This window comes from Marmota monax, unplaced genomic scaffold, assembly GCF_021218885.2.
Source record: "Marmota monax isolate L192 unplaced genomic scaffold, Marmota_monax_Labrador192_F-V1.1 WCK01_AAM20220418_F8-fsc00275, whole genome shotgun sequence".
Lineage (NCBI taxonomy): Eukaryota > Metazoa > Chordata > Mammalia > Rodentia > Sciuridae > Marmota > Marmota monax.
In genome coordinates, this window is record NW_026691942.1 from 652,925 (window position 1) to 678,585 (window position 25,661).

Consider the following 25,661-nt stretch of genomic DNA (forward strand, 5'->3'; position numbering starts at 1 on the left):
AGGGCTCCACGTGGGCTCCAGCAGGAACGTTACATGAAGTGTCAGGACGTCAGCGTGGGAGGCCTGGAGTCGGAGACCCACCCGTAGTAGCTCTGCATGCACAACCGCAGGCCTGACCTAGCGACTCGCACGTTCTCCTGGCGTCCCCCAGACAAAGCGTCATGTGCATTAGAGGATGAGCGCTGACACGCGGCTGGCCTCACTACAAGACTGCTCTGTCACAGAAGAGGCAGATCACCCACAGCAGCTTTGCTCCTCAGTGCCTTTAGTACCACCTACATACGAAGGTACGTGGTTTAGCTAACACCACTCACCACCATCACCATCCTCACCGTCACCAACACAATCAGTCCTCACATCACCTTCCTATCACCATCGCCATCCTCACCACATCACCTCATATCACCACACCACCACCATCACCTCATATCATTGCAGTCATTATCCTCACCATTATCCTCATATCACCACCACCATCATCACCACCATCACCCTATCACCATCACCACCATCACTACCATCACCATATCACCTCACCACCATCACCAACATGACCATCACTACCCTATCACCCTATCACCAACACCACCATCACCCTATCACCATCACCACCATCACCACCATCACCCTATCACCATCACCATCACCACCATCACCCTATCACCATCACCCTATCACCACCACCACCATCACCCTATCACCATCACTATCATCACCACCATCACCCTATCACCATCACCATCACCACCATCACCCTATCACCATCACCCTATCACCACCACCACCATCACCCTATCACCATCACTATCATCACCACCATCACCCTATCACCATCACCCTATCACCATCATCCTATCACCATCACCCTATCACCATATCACCTCACCACCATCACCAACATGACCATCACCACCATCACCCTATCACCATCACCATCATCACCACCATCACCCTATCACCAACACCACCATTACCCTATCACTATATCACCTCACCACCATCACCCTATCACCATCACCACCATCATCCTATCACCATCACCCTATCACCATCACTACCATCACCCTATCACCAACACCACCATCACCCTATCACCATCACCATCATCACCACCATCACCATCACCACCCTATCACCAACACCATCATCATCACCATCCTAACCCTATCACCATCACCATCATCACTACCATCACCCTATCACCAACACCACCATCACCCTATCACCATCACCATCATCACCACCATCACCCTATCACCATCACCACCATCATCCTATCACCATCACCCTATCACCATCACTACCATCACCCTATCACCAACACCACCATCACCCTATCACCATCACCATCATCACCACCATCACCATCACCACCCTATCACCAACACCATCATCATCACCATCACCACCCTAACCCTATCACCATCACCATCATCACTACCATCACCCTATCACCAACACCACCATCACCCTATCACCATCACCATCATCACCACCATCACCCTATCACCATCACCATCATCACCACCATCACCCTATCACCATCACCACCATCACCAACATGACCATCACCACCCTATCACCAACACCATCATCATCACCATCACCATCACCACCCTAACCCTATCACCATCACCATCATCACTACCATCACCATCATCACTACCATCACCATCATCACCACCATCATCCTATCACCATCACCACCATCACCCTATCACCATCACTACCATCACCACCATCACCCTATCACCATCACTATCACCACCATCACCCTATTACCATCATCCTATCACCATCACCACCATCACCCTATCACCATCACTATCACCACCATCACCCTATTACCATCATCCTATCACCATCATCCTATCACCATCACCACCATCACCCTATCACCATCACCACCATCATCCTATCACCATCACCCTATCACCATCACCACCATCACCCTATCACCATCACCATCATCACCACCATCACCCTATCACCAACACCACCATCACCCTATCACTATATCACCTCACCACCATCACCAACATGACCATCACCACCATCATCCTATCACCATCACCCTATCACCATCACCACCATCACCCTATCACCATCACCACCATCATCACCATCATCCTGTCACTATTACCATCAAAACATGGCCACCACCATACACACCACCATTATCAATACCATTAATACAATCACCTCCACCATTATTATCATCTCGATGAGGAACTGACTGTGCGCCTTCTGTTTAGAGGGTATACAGTTCATTAATTGCAGAGTCTAACACTTTGATATTTATAAAATATTCAAATAAATCCAGTAGGAGTTTATTATTTTATTCTGTCTTTATTTGGGTTTTCCCTGGAAGACATGGGTATAATTACATACCTGTGCCCTGCCTATTTTCATTGAAAATAACACAAGGAGGCCAAACTGTGTTCTCCTTCCACTGTATAAGGGGCTTCAGGAATCCCTGCCAAGTGGCAGGTGTGTCTCACTGGAGAGTGAAAGACGCCCAAGTCGCAGGCAGGAAAATGCGCCATTGCTCCTCAGGTCGTGCTGTTTTATACTCACGGGAAGCTGCCTTGACCCAGTCTATTTCCTGTGACAGCAACAATGAGGCCAAGAGGAAAGTGTTACTGACGTGACTTCAGCGGTGATGAGGAGAGCAAGCCAATGTGTTCTCTTGTTCTTCTCTTCTGTTTGGGGTGCGAGGGCCTTCCACACGCAGATGCCCTACAACTGAGCGTGCCCCCAGGCTCAGACTGGTTTCTAAAGCCCGTTTCACTCAGAGTCACACCCAGAGGAGTTTGCACACTTAGAGTGCTACCTGACTTACAACAGGGCAGGTAGCCGGGACACGTACTGGGTGGCAACCCAGGACCAGATGTGAACCCCTCCAGAAGCAGTCACGAGGGGTGTGGTCCGTCTACACTGGGTAAATGAGCTACACCAGGGAATGCCCTTTGAAGGCTGAGTTGTCCAGTCTCATCCTGCAAGTGCCAGCCGCCATGGTGCGTGGCCAGGTTCGCACGGATAATGCACGTGTGCCAACAGGAATGCGATTTACGGCCAGAGAGAAACAGCACTGCCAAGAAGGCCCAGGGTCTCGAGACCTTGGTTCTACCGAGGGCCCCTGCTGGGCTGGTGAGGAGGACAAAGAGTCCCTGGCCTTCCTGCACACATGCCCGGTGCTTCTCAGGGGGATCTGCCACGTGGTCGGGGGTGCACCACCCAGCACTTCCCGTGGCCAAGGGACCACCTCGAGCCACAGGAAGGACGGCACCGTGTGTGGCCCTCAGGTTTTTGAGCCAGCCTTCCCTTTAGGGCCAGTGTGGAAGGTGGCGGGGGCAAGCATCCGGGGAGTGAGAAGCTGCACCAAGTTCCCTTCAGTGCCCTGCCACTCACAGCCTAAGAGACAGTGCTCAACGCAGCACTCACGTGAAGAACTGTCCAGCAAAAGCAGCTAGCCTGCAGCAGAATGGCCCTCCGAGGGGAGCACTGAAGCAGACCAAAGGAGTAGTTTGTCAATGATGTGGGGCAGCTGCCTGACTACCCAGCCCCTCCAGATCTGAGGACAGGCGCTGTGCCAGTGTGGGGGCCGTGTTCCCAGCTGGGAGGAGGCATGTAAGGCAGTCCACATCCCTAGGACACGTGGCTGTGCTGCTCAGGCCTGACAGACCATCGCTGCGCCCACATTAAGGCTGCAAGCAGGTAGAACAAGACCTGCAGGTGCAGCCACAGGGGCCACTTTCCTGATGGGTAAGCCACGGAGCGCTCCTTCCAGTCTCCTCCTCCCCTGGGGGAGTCTAGGCTGCTGACCCCACTGTAGGCGGTGGGCTGAAGCCAAGGCCCTGGCACCTCAGACCCATGTGGGCTGTTTCACTGGTAGAAGGGGAAAGGTCTCTGCTGACATAGCAGATGTCTTCTTTTTGTGTGTGTGTGTGTGATGTATTTTTTTGGTTGTCAATGGAACTTTATTTATTTGTTTATTTATATGCAGTGCTGAGCATCAAACCCAGGGCCTCACACATGCTAGGCAAGCACTGCCCCACTGAGCCACCACCCCAGCCCCCAGCAGACTTCCTGATGAATCAGAAGGTGCTCACAGGCTCCATGGGAGTGCAGGTCCAGGGCAAAGAGCCTGTCAGCTGTTCCCTCGCCAAGCAGCCTCTCTGCCCCAGTTCGGTCCTGTCTGTCCGTAAGCCAGGAGACTGATGGGTTCCAGCATGCTGAGCACACTGACCGCGCGGGGGGAGAGTGGGTGTCCTCGTCTCACCCATGCCAAGGCGCAGGGGCTTCATTTCAAGTGAACATGATGCCATAGTCACACGCATATTCTTTCCAGGGGGGATAGAAACACTTGACTCTGGCTGTACCATATTAAAATCTGCCACTGTCACTGTGCAAAGTGAATCCTTAGCACAGATCCCCTCCACAGACCAGGCTGGGGAGGGCTGTGAGCTGCATTCCCTGGAGGTTCAAGTAAGAATGCACAGAATCAAATGCTCTCAAGCCACTGAGCTCTGACCTGAAAAGTAGGTAACTTGGCAAAGCTTAGGTTTGGTGTACTGTACACAATTGTAAAAAAATAAATAAACATAAAAAGTGGACGTGGAACATTTTATTAACTAAGAGTGACCAGAGTTCAAGTGTGTGCTTGAGTTTTCTGTCCAGGGAGAAGAGAGGAGCTAGCCCAAATGACAAATTAAAGGGACACAGAGAATAAACAGCTAGGAGTCCACCCTGAAGGTCCCCCTGAAACTCACATGCTCCGAAGGCTGCATGTGAGGGAAGAAAAAATGCTCCCCTTTCCACATGTCTACTGTTCTTGCTGTGCAGGCCAGGAGGTGATTATTATTTTATTTTATTCCTAGGGCACCCTGGTCAGGAAAGCCACTCCTGGCCTGGGTGAGTTGTGAACCAGGACTTGGGGGGCCGCGTCCCAGGCTGCACCAGGGCCGCACACCTTGTCAACTCCAGCCTGGACAGCTGGGGTTGCTTTAAGTTGCTTTAAAGCTTTTAGAAAGGAAAAGAAGATGTAAGTCAATGAATGAAGGAAGAGGCTCCTGCCTGAGTGCCTGCCACGGGAGCTCCTGCCACGGCCAGTCAGCAGCCTCCTGCAGGTTGTCGCCAGCAGCCAGGGATGTGCTGGGAGCCCCTCCTGCTCTATCCTGCGCCCTTTCTCATGGCCGTCACTCTACATCCCTGCACTCTCATGGGTTTTTCTGAGCTGATTCCAGAAACTGGTTTGCTGATCACAAAACTGACCCCAAACTGGAGCATCCTGCCTCCAAGATAAGACACAGCCACAAGGCACTCGCCACCTGCAGCCCGTGCCCAGACACGGCTGCCTGCCCCTGGCTCCTGGCAACGCTGATTTCCACGTGCAGCCCCTGGCCTCCTCCTTGCATGAGCATCCATTTCCCCTAAACTGGAAGGCAGCCTGCTTCCTGGCAGGTTGCTGGCATCCTCAAGAACCCCTGCTTTCTTCCTCCCAAACACTCGTCTCTGCTGGACTTTCTGTGGGGTTTGGTGCTAGCACGGAGGAGTGGGCATGGGTGGGCTTCCCCCTCACTGCTGCTTGAAGGCAGAGCTGTGGGGAGCCTCTTTCTGAGCCACACAGGACCCTCCCAGCTGGAAATCTGCCTTCTGGGAATCCAGGACTGCAGTCTCCGGGGCCTTCCATCCTTTCCCACCTTGCAAACCTGTGAGAACAGAAGCCTGGGAGGGTGGGAGCCATGGAGGAGGGGTGCTGGCACAGTGCTCTCTGGAGCTGCCTGCAGGCTCCCTTGCGTTACCTTCCAGGTGAGACTGAGTTTTGAGGTGTGGGCTGGGGCATCCCCATGTCCTCCTGGGGGTTTCTGTTCTTATGGATACCTTTAGTCTGTCTAACCTGCTTGCAGGGCTCCAGAACATCATCTCGGATGGTGCTGCCCACATCCTGGGAAAGATGTGGGTGTGTGGCCTGGGTGCCCCTGCAGCACCCCTATTTCCCACAGCACACTGCACCCACCACGGTCTAGGAAAGCCTCATCTTCAGGGGCAGGGCGTGCTTCCCCTTTTAACTCAATCCTGTAGAGAAGTGCACTTCATCCCTGCCTTGGCCACCCTCTGCCCAGAACCTCTGCAGCACTGCACTCCTTCAGTGGCCGCTCCAGGCTCTGGGTGCCCGCTTGACCGCCAGGGCTGCAGGCTGCAGTACAGAGACAGCCCACCCCTGCCCCAGTGCACTATGAAGGGTCTTAGTGCACAACTTGACATGACAAAAACAGGTCAAGGAAACTGGATCTGGAGCCGAACAGCCAGTCTACACTCCAGAGCAGAAACCAACTAGCCAGAGCAGCAAAGTAAGTTGTGCTCAAAGCTGCATGTGAGCTGGGGGGTCTTTAGGGCTCCAACGTTCTGTAAAGCAGTCTGCACCCCCAGTCAGGGGTCATCATTCAGCCTTCCGCCTTGTTTCCTCTTTAGGAAAACGAGGCTGAAATAGTGCATCTCTGGGATGGACTGAAGAGGGGATTGATGTTGTCCCTCATTCACTCTGCAAACATGGTGGTGGCACACACCAGGTCCAGGGGACAGCGGAGGCCCAGGCAGGTCTGCTGTCTGCATCACACTCAGGCCTCCAGGAGAGGCAGACACTGCACCGTCCACACAGGCGGCCCAGTGAGTCTGCGTGGTTCCATGAGCAGTGAGGGCCGTGCCACCAGAACCTCCCAGGGAGGCCGGAGGAGACCCAGCCAGCTCTACCACTCCTAGGAGGCACAGAACACCCCCTAGAGATCTTCCACTGAACTTGTAGCACACAGTGGGGAACGTGTTAGACGTCGCTGGGAAGCAATCAGCAAAATCCACATGTGGGGAAAATAAAGCCCCAAACTTGAGATCAATGATTTCTGGAAAAAAAATTGTAAAAAAGAAAAAAGAGGAGGAGAAACCTTGTACAGATAGAGCTATCAACTCCGATGACCCTCTGTGGATCCAGCTTCAAAGGAACCAACTGGGAGAGCCACGATAACAAAAATTGCTTGGTCTTGTCACCAAAACAGACATGTAGACCATGGTACAGAACAGAACACAGAGACAAACCCACATAAATATAGAGAAAGGTGCCAAGAATGTACATTGGAGAACAGACAGACTCTCCAACAAGTGGTGCTAGGAAAACTGGAAAGCCATATGTAGCAAAAGGAAATTAAACCCTATCTCCCACCCTGCACAGAACTCAAAGTGGACCAAGGACCTACGCATTAGACCAGAGACCCTGCACCTAATAGAAGAAAATGACACTCTCCATCATGTCCTTAGGAACCAGCCTTAACAGGGCTCCTAAAGCGCAAGAAGTGAGCTTAAAAAGTCAATAATGAGGGCTGGCGTTGTGGCTCGGGGGCAGAGGACTCACCTAGCACATGTGAGGCCCTGGGTTTGATCCTCACACCACATAAAAATAAATAAATAAAATAAAGGTGTAGTGTCCAACTACAACTAAAAAATAAATATTAAAAAATTGAACAATGAAATGGAATCAAACTAAAAAGCTTCTTCACAACAAAGGAAACATTCAAGGATGTGGAGGGAGCCTACAGAATGGGAGAAAATCTTTACCACATGCACCTCAGGTACAGAATTAATCTCCAGGATATATAAAGAACTCAAAAAACTTAACACTGAAAAAAAATAACCCAGTTAACAATCAGGCAAAGGAACTCAACAGGCACTTCCACAGACAAAGAAATACAATTGGTCAACAAATATACAAAAAAAAAATGTTCAACATCTCTAGCAATTTAGAGAAATGCAAATTAAAACTACACTGAGATTTCATCTCACTCCAGTCAGAAGGGCAATTATCAAGAATACAATTAACAATAAATGTTGGTGAGGATGTGGGGGAAAAGGTACACTCATACACTGCTGATGGGACTGCAAATTGGTACAACTACTCTGGAAAGCAGTATGGAGATTTCTCAGAAAACCTGGAATGGAACCAACATTTGACCCAGATATCCCACTCCTCAGTATATACACAAAGAACTGAAAATCAGCAAACTACAGTGAGGCAGCCCATTAATGTTTACAGCAGTTCAATTCACAATAGCTAAAATACGGAACTAGCCTAGGTGCCCTTCAACAGATGAATGCATAAAGAAATATACACAATGGTATATATACACAATGGAATATAACTCAGCCAAAAAGAGAAATGAAATCATGGTATTTGCCAATAAATGGATGAAACTGGAGACTATCTCGCTAAGTGAAAGAAGCCAATCCCCCAAATACCTGAAGGCCAAATGTTCTCCGTGACATGCAGAAGCTGATTCACAATAAGGGTGGGGGACGGTACGGAAGAATAGAAGTACTTTGGATTAGACAAAGGGGAATGAAGGAAGCCAGAATGGGAATAGGAGAGAGTAGAATGAATCGGACGTAATTTTCCTGGGTGCATATATGAATACATGATAAATGTAATTCCACATCATTTACAACCACAAGAATGGGAAGTGACGCTCCATGTATGTCTCCCAGTGGGTTCCTTTGGTATACATGACATTCTACTGTCATGTATAACTAATGAGAACAAAAATTTTAAAAAACCAACTGAGAAAAACGCATGACAATTGGGAAATCTGAGCATCGAAAAGACGTGGAGCTGTTAACACTGTTATGAATCTTGATGGGATGGAACTGTTGTGGTCTGTTTATACACTGCTGAGAAACTGACAGAGACAGTGACCTGGTGACTGAGTCTGCTAGTCAGAGTCGTGCAGGGGTGCAGGGGAGCTGGCCTGCAGCCAGGGTCCAGGGTGCTGTGTGTTGAAGTGGGTCAGGCAGGCACGGGGTTTCCTGGCACAGTTCTGTTTGTGTTTGACATTTTACAAAGTGCTTCTGAAAGCATGCCGAGCACGAGGAAGACAGTACGTATAAGAAGATAACGGATGTTGCAAGGCAGCTGAGGGACAATGTCCAGCAGACTAAGCAACTGGTAAGGGACTGGACGGTGGCGGGTGTTTCCAGGAGCACACTCCCAGGGATGGCACCTCAGGGTGTGAAGAGGAAGAGAGGTGCCAAGGAAGCAGGTGGAGGGGCAGGGAGCCCGCCTGGCATCAGGGACAGCCGGGCGCAGGAGAAGGGCTACCTTCTGTTTGCCAAGACACGTGCTCTCCTGTTGGAATCACGTCCCTTGGTGGGGGTAGCATTATCTGCCTCTCCCAATGGCCAACAGCTAAGACAGAGGCTGTAAATAATGAGCTTTCTTTGGATTATGGGAGTGGGGTGGGAGGAGGGCCAGAGAGAGCAGCCATGACCCAGCGCGGCCACAGCAGGAGTGAAGGGCAGAAGGTGCAGCAGTCCCCGAGGGCCCGGAGGTGCAGAGGAGGAGCTGAGGGACCTCTGTGGGGTGATGAGGTCAGTTGGGAGGCCACCCAAGAGCCCAGCAAACAAGAGCAGTGCAGAAAGCAATGGGGACACAAACAGGATTCCTCAGGGCAGCCAAGACTGACCACAGGTGAGCGCCCCCCAGGGTGAGCGCGGCCCGGGGGCATGCTGACCACCTCGTTGGACAAAGCAGCTGACGACACCTGTCTGCATAAGCAGTTCTCAGCTGAGCGTCTCATGCACCTTCCCCAGGGCAGGAATGAGAAGGAGGTCCTGTCCCCTAAACTGTGACTCCACGTTGCTCGTTGACAGACTGCCACGGTGGCCACGTGCAGCCAGTGTGTGAGGGCGAGCCCCCAGCCAGAAAGCAGGGCCTGCAGGGTGGCCACAGTTGGGCCTTCTCCCCGAGACAGCAGGAGAGAAGCCGTCACCTGCGAGGTCTTGGTTTCAGAGCCCCAAGCCAGCTGGCCTCAGAAGGAGGCTGCTGAGAAGTGCATGGCCAGAGCCTTCCAGGTGCCGCAGAGCAGCCACGGGCACCTGCCGACGGTCGGTTACACCAGGTGGCATATCACTACGATCCTGACAATCAGTGTCGACCACGAGTCACGTCGAGGCCCACACGACACGTGTGCATTGTGAGTGGTGCTGACCTCAGGTGGGAGCTTTGAGGACAGCATGTGATGTCAGGCCATGGGGAGAGGTGTGACACGGAACAGTGCTCGTATTCAGTCTTCTGGAACACAAGGCAGACAGCACACCTGAGGCCAGACCCGTCCCGTGAGCCTCACGCCATGCCCCATGTCAGCCTCGTGGATAAAATGATGCGTTTAGGAAAGGAGTGCACAGAGCGGACGATCTACAGGATGTGCACCTCGCCCACAGCGGCCACAGGCCTCCCAGGCAGCGGAACCACCACTCGCTCTTCACCCACACCGAGGGGCTGAGGATGCCCAAGGTACCCTCTGTCCCACTCTGCCTCCTGGCCCACCCACCCGAGGAGGGAAGCACTGACAGGAAGACCCGCTGGCGTAGGAAGAGGCAGGGAAATTGGCAACGTGAGGCGGGCCAGCAAAACAACTCACTCACCATCATCCGAGCTCAGGGGGCCTCTCGGGTCTTCTGGAGACGAGGGCCACTTCTGAAGGGGTGCTGCCACCAAGAGGGGCCTCGGCACCCTTGAGGGGTTCTGCAGAAGGTACTGTGGATCTGGGTCACCCTCCTTGGGGACTAAAGGGGGCCTCCGGGCAGCATAGGCTCCGAGAGCGGCGATCAAGTGTTGTCTGTCCACATTGCTGTCCACCTTGGGGCTGAGCTCGTCTGGCTGCAGCCGGCTGAGGGTCCGCAGTGGAAAGTTTTCAGGATACTTGTCTCGGGTCATGGGAGGGTAGGTCAGTGCAGCTGTGTGGGCCACATAGGTCAGGACACTCTCGGGGAAGGGGTCCTTACCCTGGAGGGGTAGAAGAGCAAAACAGGCAACAACTGAGGCTCCATATCAGCCACACACATTCGAAGGGCCTTGGGCCCCTTCCTAAGTCCTGCCACGGCACCAGATACCTCTGAGGGGTGAGTCCAAGAAGGATCTCGTGGTGCTGACCAGTTCATGCTGTGCAGACATCCCCGCCCTGGTTCTTAACAACAGCTTCACCGAGATACGTCTCACAGGCCGTGACATCACCCAACAGCACCACCACTGATTCCAGAACATTCCAACGCCCCCTAAACCAACCTTGTCTGCATTCCGTCCCTCTCCCTTCAGCTCAGGCAAGTCTGCCACTTTCTGTCTCCATGGATTTGCCTGCTTTGTGGGCACTTCACATGCACAGACTCTTGTCACACGTGTGCGTCTGCATCCTCCTCAGAGCTCTCCAGGTGCACCCAGACCCAGGCTGAAGCCCACCAGGATGTCCCTCCTTGAGGCTGCAGAGGGTCCCTCTGTGTATGCATCATATTTGCTTATCCACATATCAGCTGATGGACACTTGGTTGTCTTCAAGTTTGGGCTGTTCTTTAAATATGTGTATATTTTAGTTGTAATTAGACATTATACCTTTATTTTATTTATTTCTTTTCATGTGGTGCTGAGGATTGAACCCAGCACCTCGCACATGCTAGGTGACCACTCTACACTGAGCCAGCCCCTGGGCTACTCTTAATGACGCTGCATGAGCACTTGTGTAGGGGTGTTTGGATGGACACACATCTTCCATTTCCTGGGGCATATACCTAGGATGTGAAATCGCCAGGTCAGACACTAATGCCTTAACTTTCTGAAAGACTGCTAAACTATTTTCTAATACAGCTGCATGAACCTTGCAGAGAAATTGAAGGCTGGACCTCCCCACACCCTCATTCTAGAGGCTAGGAAATGTGCTGCTGTTTGCCTTTAGAGAATTCTGCTGGAGAGTCTCTCCATGTCCTCCACCTGCAGGGAGCTTACTGTGACCCTGTAGCCTTCTGCACTTGCCCCTCTCCTTCAGCCACCCTCAGCAGGCTCCAGCTGCTTCTCTGTGGGTGTGGGCTGCATTCTGGCTCCTCTTGTAGCTACCTGAAGTGCTCCATGCCCTACTGTTTCAGCAGCACAGCCTCGCACAGGGAAGCAGTCAGGGCCTCCTCCGGGACGGACAGCCACACCGGGTTTACTAGTTGATACCCTGCCCAATACAGTCTTTCCTGGGCCCCAGCCTGTGTTTTCTCTGCACTGAGTGGTATTCGCAGGCAGATGCATCCTCTTTACACTTTGCTTCTGCAACTAGAAAAGCCAAGTCCCAGTGGTTGCACAACTGTGAAAACGTTAGATATCCCAATGTTCTCCTCGACTACTCCACCAACACTACACACACAAGCACAGCAGCTTCCAGCTTCGAGAACTTGAGAGATGAAGGCCATCCTGGAAGCACGTCGGGAGCTTCCTCCCGCACTGTGTGTCCAAGGCCACCCATTTTCAAATCACATCCATTCCTGCGCTGCTCATGCCCCTGGGGCCCCTGGTCAATGTGGGTCGGTGTGAGTGCCTGGCATTTAGGTAGGTGCAGGGTCAGAGCTGACACTAAGGAGGCACCTCAGGACTCCAGGTCTGGATGCTCTCAACCATATTTTGGCTCCACCTCCAGGGGAGGATGTGGTGTAGAGGTGGAGCTGGGTAATGAGATGGTGGGGCCTAGTTTCACCTCTCATGCATGAACTTGAGACATCACTTCACCTTTTGAGACTCGTTTCTTCTATCAAAGAAGGGAATTTGGATATTGTCTCTAAGATTTTTTATTGCTTATTACTATTTCCAAAATCATGTGACTTTAGCTGTCATCCAAATTATCGAGTCTTGTCTGAGGACTAGGTGAATCAACTGCTCTTCCTGGAGAAAAGAGAAGCAGGAGGAGGGGGCATCAGTGGGGAAGAGAGCTCGCAGACAGCACCGTCCACAGCCCGCCACCTCCCTCAAGTGAGTTCAACATCACCAGAGGCTGGCCCGTACCCACTACCAGAGGCTGTCCCTAAATGGCTGTTTGGTCCACGGTGCTGGAGGCTGGGTGTCTGCATCCAAATGCCTGGTCATTGGCCTGTGAGTGTCTGCACACAGCTGGTCACACGCAGCCTTCCTTGAAGCCTCCCCCTAATGGCCTCTGATTAAAGTCACTGAGGACAGCTCCAGGCAGAGGAGGAGCACAGCACTATGCCTGGGGCTTGTAAGCAACCTGATCTTGGTTTGTTGATGGCTCTAAGTCTACTCAAGAGGAAGAGGAGGAAAGAGACCTTCTCAGCAGCAGCAGAGGCTACGGAGGTGACAGAAATGCCCAGGTGCCTCATGGAGTGACCTCAACCTCAGGGCCAGGGCTTGTGTCCAGGGTTGGGAGGAGGGGCAGTGAGGATGCTCCTCTCAAGGCTGGCTCCTCCCACGTCTCCCATCCCAACAGGGAGGTGCTTGGCTTGGGAGCTGCCTGGGCTGCAGTGCTGCCTGGGGTGGCAAGTGCTGGCATCAGCCTCTAGCCATCTGGGAGCATGCAAGAGGACACTGCTGCAGAGGCCCGTGCCACGGCCACCCTGTTTTCCCTCCTCATACCCCAACTTCACAGGGCAGCAGAAGGCCCACAGGCCCTGAGGGCCCCTCACCTTTCCTCTAATCTCAGCATTTTGAGTTTAAAGTTCTGACTTGCTCACAGCCTCTATTTTGAAGACGCTTTAAGTCTCAACTTATCTAAAATGTGGGGTTTCCTGAGATAATGCTGAATAATTTTTTTAAATGGAAACTACACAAAACCGGAAATTAACAACCTAGAAGCCAGTTTCTGTTATCTGGTGCATGGTGTGGACACAGGCACAGGAAGTCCCCAACTGCATGGAAGAGAATCCAGGGGCCTCCTTGGTGTGGTCCGGCTGGTGTGTGAAGCACTGGACAGCTGTGCCCACCCTCTCTGAGATGTAAGCTGGACACACCGCTCCAGGCAATCCTCTACCCAAGCTGTCTTCACATAAGAGACAGAACCCACTGAGCACAGGTGGAAACAGCCTCTGGAAAGCAAGCTCCTTAGAAGACTGACAGGCCATCAGCATGCTGGTGCAGCCTGCATCACTCCAGCCATTCATTAACATCTTCACTGCCGGAAGCACTGGAAAAACAACTGTGTCTTCTTTAAAAGCAGCTAGAAAGATGAGGAAAACCTAGGTAAAAGTATCTGGCTTAGCACACGCCCCAGACTGTTAGTATCATCCTCAGCAGCAGCAGCAGCAACACCCCAGACTCGGTACCATCCCCACCACTATCCACAGCAGGCCACTACCTCCCTCGGCAGCATCCCCACCGTCACCCTCTGCGGCATCCCCACCCTCTGCGGCATCCCCACCGTCACCCTCTGCGGCATCCCCACCCTCTGCGGCATGCCCACCGTCACCCTCTGCGGCATCCCCACCCTCTGCGGCATCCCCACCGTCACCCTCTGCGGCATCCCCACCCTCTGCGGCATGCCCACCGTTAGCAGGATCACATGCTCCTGCTGCTGTGTGCTGAGCTCTGTGTTACATGGGAGAACAATGATTCAGACACGCCCTGTCTTCCAACAGCTTGCACAGTGCTATGGAAGTTATGTCAGAGAAATCAATGACTAGAATTAGAAGCACACTCAGAGAGTTCACAAAAGCAACAGTGGCTGCACCTTTCTGGAGCCTCTTCTCACATTGCTTCCCAACGGCCCGGCAGTGAAGTCACTGAGGTAGCAGTTCTCCTTGCTGCCAGATTGACCCCGTTGTGGAGCGAAAGCCAACATCAGCCCTCCTTCTTTTGAATCCCCTGGACATCTCCTACCCAGATTGCACACCAGCAGTTCAGACTGCTAGGGAGACCTGGAGGTCCCCGAGTCGCACAGCACTCACTGAGTGCACGAGACTCTTGGCTGCAGGCTGGCCCCTCACACTCATCAGATATTCTCTCATGCCAAGGACTGGAAACAAATCAGGAAACTCAAATTGGGACAACTTCTGACCACATAGCACACATTTCCTCCATGTGCCTCATGGCCTGGAGGCAGCACTGACAGGCACAGTGATCAAGACGCACACTGGGCCTGACAAGCGTGCAGCAGTGGGGCTGTCTGCAGGTTTCCTAATGAGCAGGCCACGATGCCACTGGGTCACCCAGTGCCGTGAGATCTGGGAGCACAAGCCGGGGGCAGTAGGTAGGGACCTTAGACACCTGTCATCTCTGCTCGTTAATGGACAGCCGCTCAGGCCTGGACAGCATCGGGGTAGCGCGTGTGTCCTCTGTGTCTCCGGCTCTGTCATTGGACTATGGCCTCTCTCTCTATGTCTGTGTCTCTGTTTCTGTTCTCTCTCTGTCTCTGTATTGTGCTTCTATCTCTGTTCTGTATTTCTATGTCTGTGTCTCTATGTCTGGATCTGTCTACTGTCTGTCTCTCTGTGTCTTTCTGTCTGTATTTCTCTGTGTCTTTGCTTCTGTCATCTGTTTCTGAGTCTCTGTTGTCCTATACCTGTGTCTCTGTCTCAACACCTGGCTGGGGGCTACGCTCATGTGCAAACAACCAGCTTATGATTCTCCTGTGCCCTGGCTGCTCAAGTGTCTAAGGTGTGGAGATGCGGGGGTGATGCTGGGGACCTGAGCTGTGTCCAACAGCATGCAGTTCTGAGGGCCCACTGTGTGCAGGGGGAGAAGACTGCTCCTGTTGACCTGCAGTCCCCAGAACAAACACACTCAGTTACAGGAAAGCAGAGCAGCTGATCAGAACTACAAGAAGCCCTGGAGCCCTAGATCCAGGACCTTAGAACTCACAACATCTACAAGATTCAACAGGGTCACATCCTCAGGTATAGGATCCAGGCACCCGTGGAAAGCTGACGGTAACAAGAGCGTGGCTGAGAACATGGGGACATGAGCAGGTAACTTAGGGTCTGCCAGTCTGGGGGAGTCTGAAGACAAAGGAACAAAGCAGACGCTGGTGCCCCTTGCCTCTCTGTCACTTCTCTATCACTCACTTCCACGTCTGCATGTGAGCAGCACCTACAGCCTCACGCCCAGCAAGTGAAAGCCAGGGGTGGACTGGACTGAGAGTTTGGATCCATTTTTCTGACCTTGGATCATAAATCCACTCAACAGGGTAACAATCCCAAATCACCTGCATTCGCTGGTGCTCCTGCCGAGCTGCTCTGGGCTGTTTTCGTGCCTTTTGTGGCTTTTTGTGGCTCCTCTGTATGGACCCACCTACCCCCGTTCTGAAGACTGGAGATGAGACTCGTGGAAGTGGGTCTGGCTGGGGCTTGCCTCCTGCAGACAGGGTCTACCCCGTCTCCAGCTGCCTTGTGGAAATCGACAGAGCCTGGGTTCAGCGGGTTCTGAGACTGTTTTTAACTTTAAAAAAAAAGTCAAGGAAAAGTTGGGAAAGAATTCCAGGATTCTGTCATCAGCTCTGCCGCCAATTAACTACTGAAAGTGGACACTGTACTTATTTCCCAGCCTCAGTTTCTCCATCTGCAGGCCACTGTGACACGGCTATGGGATGGGTGGTAAGTCCTCAGCATGGGCCTGCTGCTGTGCTTCCCTTGTCCACCCACAGCTCTGGAGAATCCCACTGGGGAGAGCAACCATGAGAGTCAGAGAACACCAAAGTAGCATCTCGCACACAGCAACATCACCCGTCAAATAAAAAATAGAAACAGGGCATCATCTACCCACAGCTGCTGTGCTTACACCTGGTCTTCCTGCGGCAGGTAAGCCATGGGTGGCCCAGGCTGGGCATGATCCTGGGAAATGTGGAGTCTCCTGGAGGCTGGCAAGAGAGCTGCTCAGCCAATTCCAGACAGCGGAGCGGGGACAGCCAAGATGGGTCTGGAGCAGAAGTGTTTGACATCTGTCCCCAGCATCACTCCTGCAACTCCGCACCAGAGACACTTGGGCAGCCAGGTGCACAGGAGAACCCTAAGCAGGTTGTCTGCAGGTGAGCATGACCCCAGCTGGTCAGAACCCTGGACTGCTGTGAGCAGTGGGGCTGCTGGTGCAGTAAAGGAAGCTGTTGCTGCAGGTGCTCAGTGAGGGAGTGTGTGAGCCAACTTGGGATGCGGAGCCCTGGAGTGTCCCAGCTTGCACTGGGGGAACTTGGCTTCCCAGCCGGGGCCAGGGAAAATGCTCCGTGAGCAGAGTGTTTTACATCAAATGAACGTCCTGGACGCGGCACACAAGATGAGTCAAAGGTCCTCCAGCTCTGAGCCTTGGCACACAGGCTTCCTAGGGCACAGCTGAGTGGAAGTGCAGGAGGGGGCCCCTGCGTCCCCAGGCACTGTCCCCCACGGTGGCGTCTCTCCATGTGTGGAGGGCCAGAGGGCTTGAGGCAGACATCTGTGTGGTTTCCAGGTGGGGGTTGTAGGAACAAGTCCTCCACGACCCACAGGCACCCAGGCTGTCCTTTCTCTGGGCCTGATGCCCAGGCTCTCACTACAGGCCAAGGACAGGCAGCCATGACGGTAGACCACAAACACACCTAAGTGCCCTGAAAAGCTCACGATAGACAATGCGGGCATGTTTTTGCTTCGATAGCAGGTTCCTAGAGAGGCTTTAGTCCTCCGGGTGAACTGGCCGTTGGATCAGTGTCACACGCCTCTGTCTGCCCTGCCACAGGACCTGAGGCGCCTTCGTCTAACTGGCTCTGCACCCTGCTTTTCCAGTGGGCCTCTCCATCCTTTTACTTCCGTCCTATGTTTTGTGGGCTCTGGTCCTAGTAGAATGTGGTTGAGACTCAGTTTTCATTTTTATCCAGTTTACACCTCTCCTTGGTGCACTTACTACCTGTGGGCATGGGTGGTCTCAGCCGCCTCCCTCGGCAGGGTGTGGCCCCCTGCTCTGCAGTCAGGGACAGCTTCCTGACCTGGGGTCGCTCAGGCAGCTGCACAGCCAGTGTGGCACCCCAGGCCACCCACCCACTCCCTCTGCACCTGCCTGGGCTTTTCCAGCTGCCACACCCAAGCCTTTGCAGGGCCACACGCTGCCCAAGAGCTGGTGCCCCTGGGAAGGCCTTCTCCAGGCCTCCCTTGGTGTGCCTTCCACAGGAAAGCCTTCCCACCGCTCTGCACCGCCTGCCCTCAGATCAGCCCGCAGGCACCAGCAGCAGCTCCACAAGTCTCAGGGGGCAATCCTCCCTGGCTCTGGTCACCCTCCCCTTCCACTCCACTCTAGGCAAGAGGGCCCGGCCTCTCCTCCCTGGAACAAGCCCCTCCCTGTCCAGAGCCCAGTGCTGCAGGCTTCTCGGCATCCCAGCTCCCTGGTGTCCTTGGGAGCTGTGGGCCAGCAGCCCCTCTGGGTTGTCCACATGCCAGGGAGGGAGGGAAAGGAGGAGGTCTCCGTACAGCGGGCTGTGAGTCCATCAACACTGTCAACCAGTGGCTCCAGGCGCTCTTCCAGCGTCCGTCTTCTTAGAAGCCCTCCTGGCCCACTGACCACGGCTGGCCCCCTGTCCATCCTGTTCTTTAGGTGTCCCCTCTGTCGCTGTACCTGTGCCACTTTGTGCTGTATTTTTATTTCTTTGTTGCCTGTCTTTCCCATTAAGACTATAAATCCTGGAGGGCAGGAACTTTTATCTTCTAATTCCAGCATTCAGCACAATCTTTTTTTTTTTTGTATAGTAAATGAGTTTTTAAAGTGTTCCCAAAGTCCATCAGTCAACGGTACTGCCTGCTGCAGTCCGGCTGGCTGCAGCAAAATAACCGGGGGGTGACGAACAACTTGTGAACGTTGATACAGCAGGAGAGGAAGCCGTTTATTGCAGGACAGGAGCAGTATTTATACATTCCACAGAGCTTATCTAATTAGCATAAACTAGATACATCAGTCAACCAATCAGGAATCTCCACACTTAATGGCTTGCTTTTGTTACTTCTCAAACCACTCCCTCTGGCATTTTGCCAGGCACCATCCAGACTTGTTTACGAACTCTAACATTCCCCTGGCAAAATGCCAGGTGTTATTTTTGACTTGTTTACAGACTCTAACAACTGCCGAGTGACAGACTTCTGCTCACATCTTGGCAGCATAGTGAAGGCAGGACTTCTTAGTGTTCCATATCATGACTGACGGACTCTGAGCCAGTTAGTTAGGTACCCCCAACCTTGCAGAAGTAATGACGCCAGTGATCAATAAGAGCTCGATTACTGCGTCAGAGCTGTGAGCCGGTCAGTCTGATTCAGGAGGAGTGGGTGACTTTATCCCCTCTGGCTTCTGTGGTAAACTCACCAAGATGACAGCCTTGGAAGACAGGGAGTGCAGAATACTCCCCTGACCCTTCATGCTAGACTCAGTGCTTGATGACAGATACACAGAAAAACATGGTTTCTGCATCATTCACTGGAAATCGGCTGCACCTTGAAAGACCATCAGTGTAAGAAGCTTAAATTTCCAACTGAAGCTTTCCACCACTTGAGGGGAATCTAGAATGCAGCCCAGATCCCCAGTGGGACAGACCCCCCAGCTAAGCGGTGCCGGCGCACGAGCTGGCTGCAACTTCACTCGGCTTCAGCCGGCGGAGAGCGGGATGAGCACTCGCCTCCTTGATCGCTGGACAGAGAAGACAAGGAGCTTGAGTCTTCATGCGATTTTCAATACTGAGAAGCATCTATCCCAACACAGAAGGAGGAACCCTGAGCACAAAGATGCTCCACGCTAGCCCTCTGAGAACCCGTGACCATGGAGCTGCTGGACGCCACCTTGGGCGGGACGCCGCAGTCCCTCAGCTCACCTGGGGTATTGAGAGAGAAAGCTGGCTTCCTGATGATCATGCACTCACAGCCAACCACGTGTGGGTGGGACTTTAAATGTTACGGGGACCAAACCTACCCCAGGGCAGGAATGGCTGCTGAGGGCTGCAGGCTGCAACTAGGGCCGGCTTCTGCTCCCACAGGGAAGCAGGAGGGATGTGGACTGTGACCAGTGCCTCTCCTCTCTGGCACCCCAGGCCCCAGGGAAGGACCAGAGCCAGTGGACACGTCACAAGACACCCCCATCAGCCCCTCACGAGCTCACAAGGCCCAGCGCTCTGGCACAGGGACAGCTACACTTGCCTCCTACCCAGGGAAGGGCTGGGAGAGCAGGAAGGGCTGGGGTCAGCACCTGGTGTGGGGAGGAGTGGGCACTTGGGGACAGGGAAGGCTGCAGCAAGTCTGCTGCTTGGTGTGAGCAGGCTGAGCCTCTGCCCCACTGTGGCCTGAGGAGCATCCAGCTGGGGTGCTGTGCAGCGGGCAGAACCACTGACCCACAGAGGCTCCCGGGACATGGCGCAGCTGCAGCCCGACAGCCCGCCTAGGCCTCTGAAGCGTGCCCTCCTTGAAGCTTTCACTCCACCGCCCCCAACCCCAGCTCACAGGAGGGGCGCCATGGGGACAAAGCTCAACTTAAACGTGTCTGCAATTGCTGCCCTTGTTGCTGATGCCCCATGTCACACCTGCATATTTCTGGCGTGCCGGGTTGCTAATGGCCACGGGACATGGCAGATATGGGGATCCCTAGCTTCCATTCAGGTGTACCTCAGGCCACTCTGTGTCCAGTGGGTAAATTCTATTCCACATCTGACTCTCCCCCCTCTCACCTCATGAGGAGAGGAACTGAACTGAAGGAGAAGCATGTGGTGGGTCCAGAGCCAAGCAGCTGAGGGTCTCTGCAGGACCTGAGACGCTCTGAGGACAAGGCCCTTTCAGGGTCTGTAGGGCATGTGGGCTCTGCCTCTGAGCACTGTTCCTCTCTCTTCTGCTTCTGCAGTAAGAGGAGTGCACTCTGGATGAAGGTCCTGGGGGCACATCTCTGAGTTGGGGTGGGCAAGCTCACAAAGCAGTCTGCTTTCCTGACATTCAAGCTTCCTCTGAGGCTCTGGGCTGACAACCCCCTACTCTCGCCTGTTCCAGTCCATTCTACTAGACCATCTCTGGGGCCAATGCCTGTAGCCCAGGCCTCCAAGATCCTCTATGGGCTCTGCAGGTCTCTGCTCAGTGCATCCTCTGGAAGGAATGTGCCTTAGGTCCATGGGCCTGACCCAGTGTGCCAGCCAGAATCACTTGAGCAATTTCAATGGCTCGAGACAGAAAAATAATGAAAACTTGGCCAAGTGGCTTCCATGTGTTTTACAGAGCTGCCACACCTCCTGAGGAGACCAGTTTTGGGAAAGTCCCAAGCTTTCCTCAGTGTTCAGTAACAGTTCCAGCCTCAGAAAGAGAACCTTTTCCCATCCGAGTGGAGGTGACTACCCACCAGCAAAAGAGAAGTGCTGAGGGTGCTGGATCCTAACGCTGACCATCAGAAGGCACTATGCTCTGGGCTCCGGGACTGCCTTTCCAGCACCCTCTCCTTCCTGTGTGCATGCAAGGGGAAGCCCGGGTGCCAGGAAACATCCTCTTTCCATGTGCAAGGTCCACTGGGATCCTATCATGTGCCTTTAAAACCTGCCTTTGGGTGGGCTTCACTCACGGCAGTGCCCTCAGAGCAGCTCTTGCCCTGGTCTAAGATGAAATTTTCCCTGGGCCCTGCGGGCAAGCCTGGCCCTGGAGAGAAGGGGCAGCAGCTGCACATCACACCTGGGACTGCCTGCCCTCTGTCCCTGGCACCCAGACCCCCATGCCCACAGTCCTGCTCTCCTGGGATGTCCTCCTGGGCAGTTTTCCAGGACAAGGGGTCCCCTGAGATGTAGTAGCTACAGCATCAACTCTGGACACCAACCTCCCAACTCCCATGTTCAGTGCCCCCCACTCCCCTGATGGTGCTGCGTGCCCACTGCTGATCTGGGCCCTCTCCTTAAAGGGTGAAGCAGAGCTCTGACCTGCTCCAGGTCTGCCGCCTGTGTTCTCCGTGCTGAGTTTTTTTCTGGACCGACAATACCTTGCCCCAAAGGGCTTCTGAGGACCCATTCCCTGAGGCTGCTAGACGTGCACCCCAGGTAGACAGCCTGTGGCAGGGCTGGGCACTGAGCTTGGGAGACACTGCAACCTTAACAGCCGGGACCTGCCCTCAGGGCCCTGCTCTTCACTACACTGTCCAGCAGCCTGGTACAGCAGGAGAGCTGAGGGGAGCCCGCCTTCAGTGGGCCACTCAGACACGGTCACTCTGGAGACAGCTGCAGAGGAGGCGAAAGACCAAGCCTGCACACCGCAGGGAGGCCACAAGCATCACCTGGGATGGCGAGTTCTCGTGCTGCAGCCTGGGGTGCACGTCTGAGGCGGTGGCCTGGGACAGGGCCTCCAGGAAGGGCAGGTAGCGCTGGAGGGCTTTGGCCAGGGCCACCTCACTCTCCAGGTCATATCGCCAGTTCTCTCCGACATCCTGTTGTGGGGACCTGAAAAACAAAGGAGACCATGGAGGAGTCATGGGTCTGCTCCATGCTGACAAGTTGCCACACACGGACAGGCGTGTGGGATGCATGTGGCAGGGCCTCTGCCTTCCAAGCAAGAGCGCTGTGCGAGTCCAAACCTGTGCGCCCACCTGCACCTCCCACTCCTTGACTGCGAGTGCAGATTTCTCCAGGCACTGCTTGAGCCTCAGAGTTCTGGCAAAGAGAGTGGGTCGGCCCAGCAGTGCCCGTGTCCTAAGCCCGCGTGAGGAACTGTCGAGTGTCTCAAAGAGCGCCAGCGCACACCCTGTTCCCACAATGCCCCCTAAGGGCCAAGTGCAGGAGACAAAGCTGAAATATGGCCAACAAGTGGAGGACATCCACGTGTAAGAGGAAGAGTGAGAGGCGGGGAGCAGGAGGGGCAGGCTGGGGGCCAGGAGGGTCTGTGTTGTAGCTGGTGGCCCCTCACCAGCTCGCAGCACCACAGTCTCCACTGCCTGTCCAGGGAGAGGCTGGCCCCAGTGGGCGCAGGCACCATTGATACCACCAGCCTGGGAATGGGCAGCTCAGGTGTGCAGGATCTCGGGAGGCGCACACAGCAGCCCATGCCATGACCAGGAGGTAGGAGTCCACACGCACCACATGGTACCTAGACCCAGGTCTCTGCCAATTCATGCTCTGCAGGAAGCGCACTGGGGTTTTAGGTGGTCATGGCTCATCATAAATTCCCCAATGAAAGTGACCTTGGGTGGGTCCAGCCAAGGTCTTCATAGGGAATGCCTGGTTCTCAAGAAGGATGACTCACATTAGGGCTGTGTGTAGTACATATTTTAAATGCCAACATCACTAACTAGCAGGGGGTACGAATCCAAGCTACAATGAGACATCATCTTGCCCCGTTTAAGATGGTGATTACCAAACAATAAAGTGTTGCCTGGGACAAGAAGAAAAGGGAGCTCCCGCACCCTGTTGGTGGGAACGTAAACTGGACCTTTATGGAGAACACGACGGAGGCTCCTCAAGAAACTGAAAACAGGTTCTGGTGTGTATCCAAGACCACAGAACTGGCCCAGACGCCTGAAGGTCCACCGCAGCCAAGGCCTAGACTGGACCTGGGTGCCCACCGGCAGAGGAGGGACAAAGGAAATGGAGCACAGGTACACTCGGGCGGATCATTCAGCTCTAAGTAGGGCTGGAGGTCAGCGAGTCGAGGGAAGTAAGCCAGACAGACAGGTGTGGGAGCCTGTCCTCTCCCAGGTGGATGCTGGAAGAAGCCAGCCTGGGTGTCCAGCTGTGAGGACGAGAGGCTGCGAAGGGAGGAGAGGGAACGCAGGGCGGCAGGTCACAGGTACCAGGAGTGGGTTCTGGGGCTCCCAGCACAGGAGGGGTGACTTCAGTTCACCAGAACCTACTGTGCACTTCATGAGGAAGAGAGGAGAGGAGCCTGAAGGCTCCGCAGCAAGAGGTGACAGGGACCGGGGACAGAAAGGCTCATGGCCCTGAAGTGACCAGTCCACGCTGGAGCCCCGTGTTGAAAAGGAGCACCCAAATGCACGAACATGCAGTTATCACATGCCAATAAAAAAAAAAAGACTTAAGGCTGACATTTACCAAAAACCTTCGTATTTGATCTTAAGAATCTCAGTGGATGAACCTGCCTTGATTTCATTTCCAGTGCTTCCTCTAGGTGTATGGCTTAGCCTTAAAAAGAAATGTGATTTATCAAGTAACTCACAGCTCGCTGCATTCAAATCATGGCTATAGCTCCCAAGACCATTTTTTAATGGATGAAACTTCAGGTTACATGCTATCAGGGAGTAATCTAACTCAAAGTCAATTTACTTGGATATTTTGTCTATTCCTCTCACTAACTGCTAATCAATACACAGCGCTAGCTCATAAATGAGTCTTTCGATGGTCTGTCCATCCTCCCATGCCTTGTCCACCACGGAGGCTTGTTTGTGACCCTGCAATGTGGGTGACGATGGCCTTCATTACCATGCTGCACGACGCTGTAGCAATTAACTTGCAGGCTGACCCCTGCCCTGTCATCCAGCGTGAAGCAGGCCAAACCACTGTAAGAACACATTTTCCACTTCAAAAAGGTGGAGAGTATTTCACACTAAGGACTCCACTATTCTTGTGCACCCGGATGAACTGGCCTTGGACCCCAGCATATGTGATGCTTAAAGCTGCCACCCAGATGTCAGAGGGAAAAATCCAAATTAGGATCAGAACCACAGCAAAGAGCTTCACAGCCGGCACCTCCCTGCTGCACTCAAGTCCGTTTTAGGCCATTTCTCTCCTCACACAAAACCTTCACAGCCACCACAAGTTCTCTGGAGGTGTCCGGCTCACAGGCAGGTCTCTTCCTGGACCTGGCTCCCTCCTGGCTGCTCTCAGGCCCTCACGGCAGCATCCACGGTCCCATGTCTCCTCGTCCACGCGGCTTGCTCTGATGAGGCACTGTGTGCAGGGAGCAGGCTCTGGCTCAGGTCGGCCCAGGACCAGACTTCCCGGAAGACCCAGTCCTCATCTCCTCTTTACTCCGAACAAACTGTTGGTGCGAGGCACATTACTTATTCCTCTGAGGAACAACAGCCAAACGTGCGGAGCGCTAGCTGCTGCTCCCCAGGTGACAGAGGAGCCCGCGGAATGCCCCAAAATGACGAAGCGAAGACACCGGCGGAGTCACGGGTGGTGCAGTCACCACACAACAGCACCGGGAGACCCTGGCCCCCTCCTCCCTTCCCTCAACAAGTGTGGACACCGTGTGTGCCTGGCCAGGGTGAGAGCCAGGAGCAGGCGCCAGGTCAGACCTACACCCAGAAGGAGCAGTGAGGGAGGAAAGAAGCTGAAGGAGGAGGGCTCCCACCCAGCACCCCCTCACGGCAAGGTGAGGCCAGGAGAAGACGGCCACAGGGGATCCAAAATGAGAGACAGCTACAGATACTAAAGAAGATTCAAGGCACCCAGACCTGGTCCCCAGGGGACGTGGAGGAGGAAAATCAGGACCTGCTGCGGTAGATTCCCCACTGGGCTGCCCAAAGGGCTTTTAAGAGTCCACCCTTCAAACTGAGTCCAAGGGAACATGACCACAAATTAATCAGGCAGCACCAATGAGGCGAAGGCAGGAACGGCAATTCTGATAGGTGAATGGCAGCCAAGGCGGAAAGCATCTGAGCTCCATCTTCAAATGGCAGAACAATAAGGAGAGACGTTGGGAAGCTCATCAGCAGAGCCACAGAGCCAGATATAGCTGCAGGGTGGCAGGGGCTGAGGACATGGGTAGAGAATGTCCACCACCTCTGCCCAAGGAGGGCCTCTGTCCTACAGCCAGTGAACAGTTCTTCTCCAATCCTACCAGGAAGGGAAGAATGGAGAGAGCCAGCCCAGGAGAGCAGCGGGCCCTCTGCCTTGCCCCACAGGTGCACCTAGTGGCACCCCGACACAGATGGAAACCACCTCTACAAGACAAGC

At 53.8% G+C, this 25,661-nt stretch overlaps 1 protein-coding gene across 3 annotated transcripts in view; it reads right to left on the reverse strand.

Moving 5' to 3' along the window:
- Positions 1-25,661, reverse strand: part of Ptprn2 (protein tyrosine phosphatase receptor type N2) — a 769,678-nt gene that overhangs the window by 476,634 nt on the left and 267,383 nt on the right. For all 3 annotated transcript variants that reach the window (XM_046427071.2, XM_058574871.1, XM_058575062.1), the window contains 2 exons: positions 22,025-22,187; positions 10,468-10,828 (listed from right to left, as the gene is read on the reverse strand). In XM_046427071.2, coding sequence (XP_046283027.1) covers positions 10,468-10,828; positions 22,025-22,187 — 524 coding nt within the window. The remainder of the gene's footprint in view (positions 1-10,467; positions 10,829-22,024; positions 22,188-25,661) is intronic.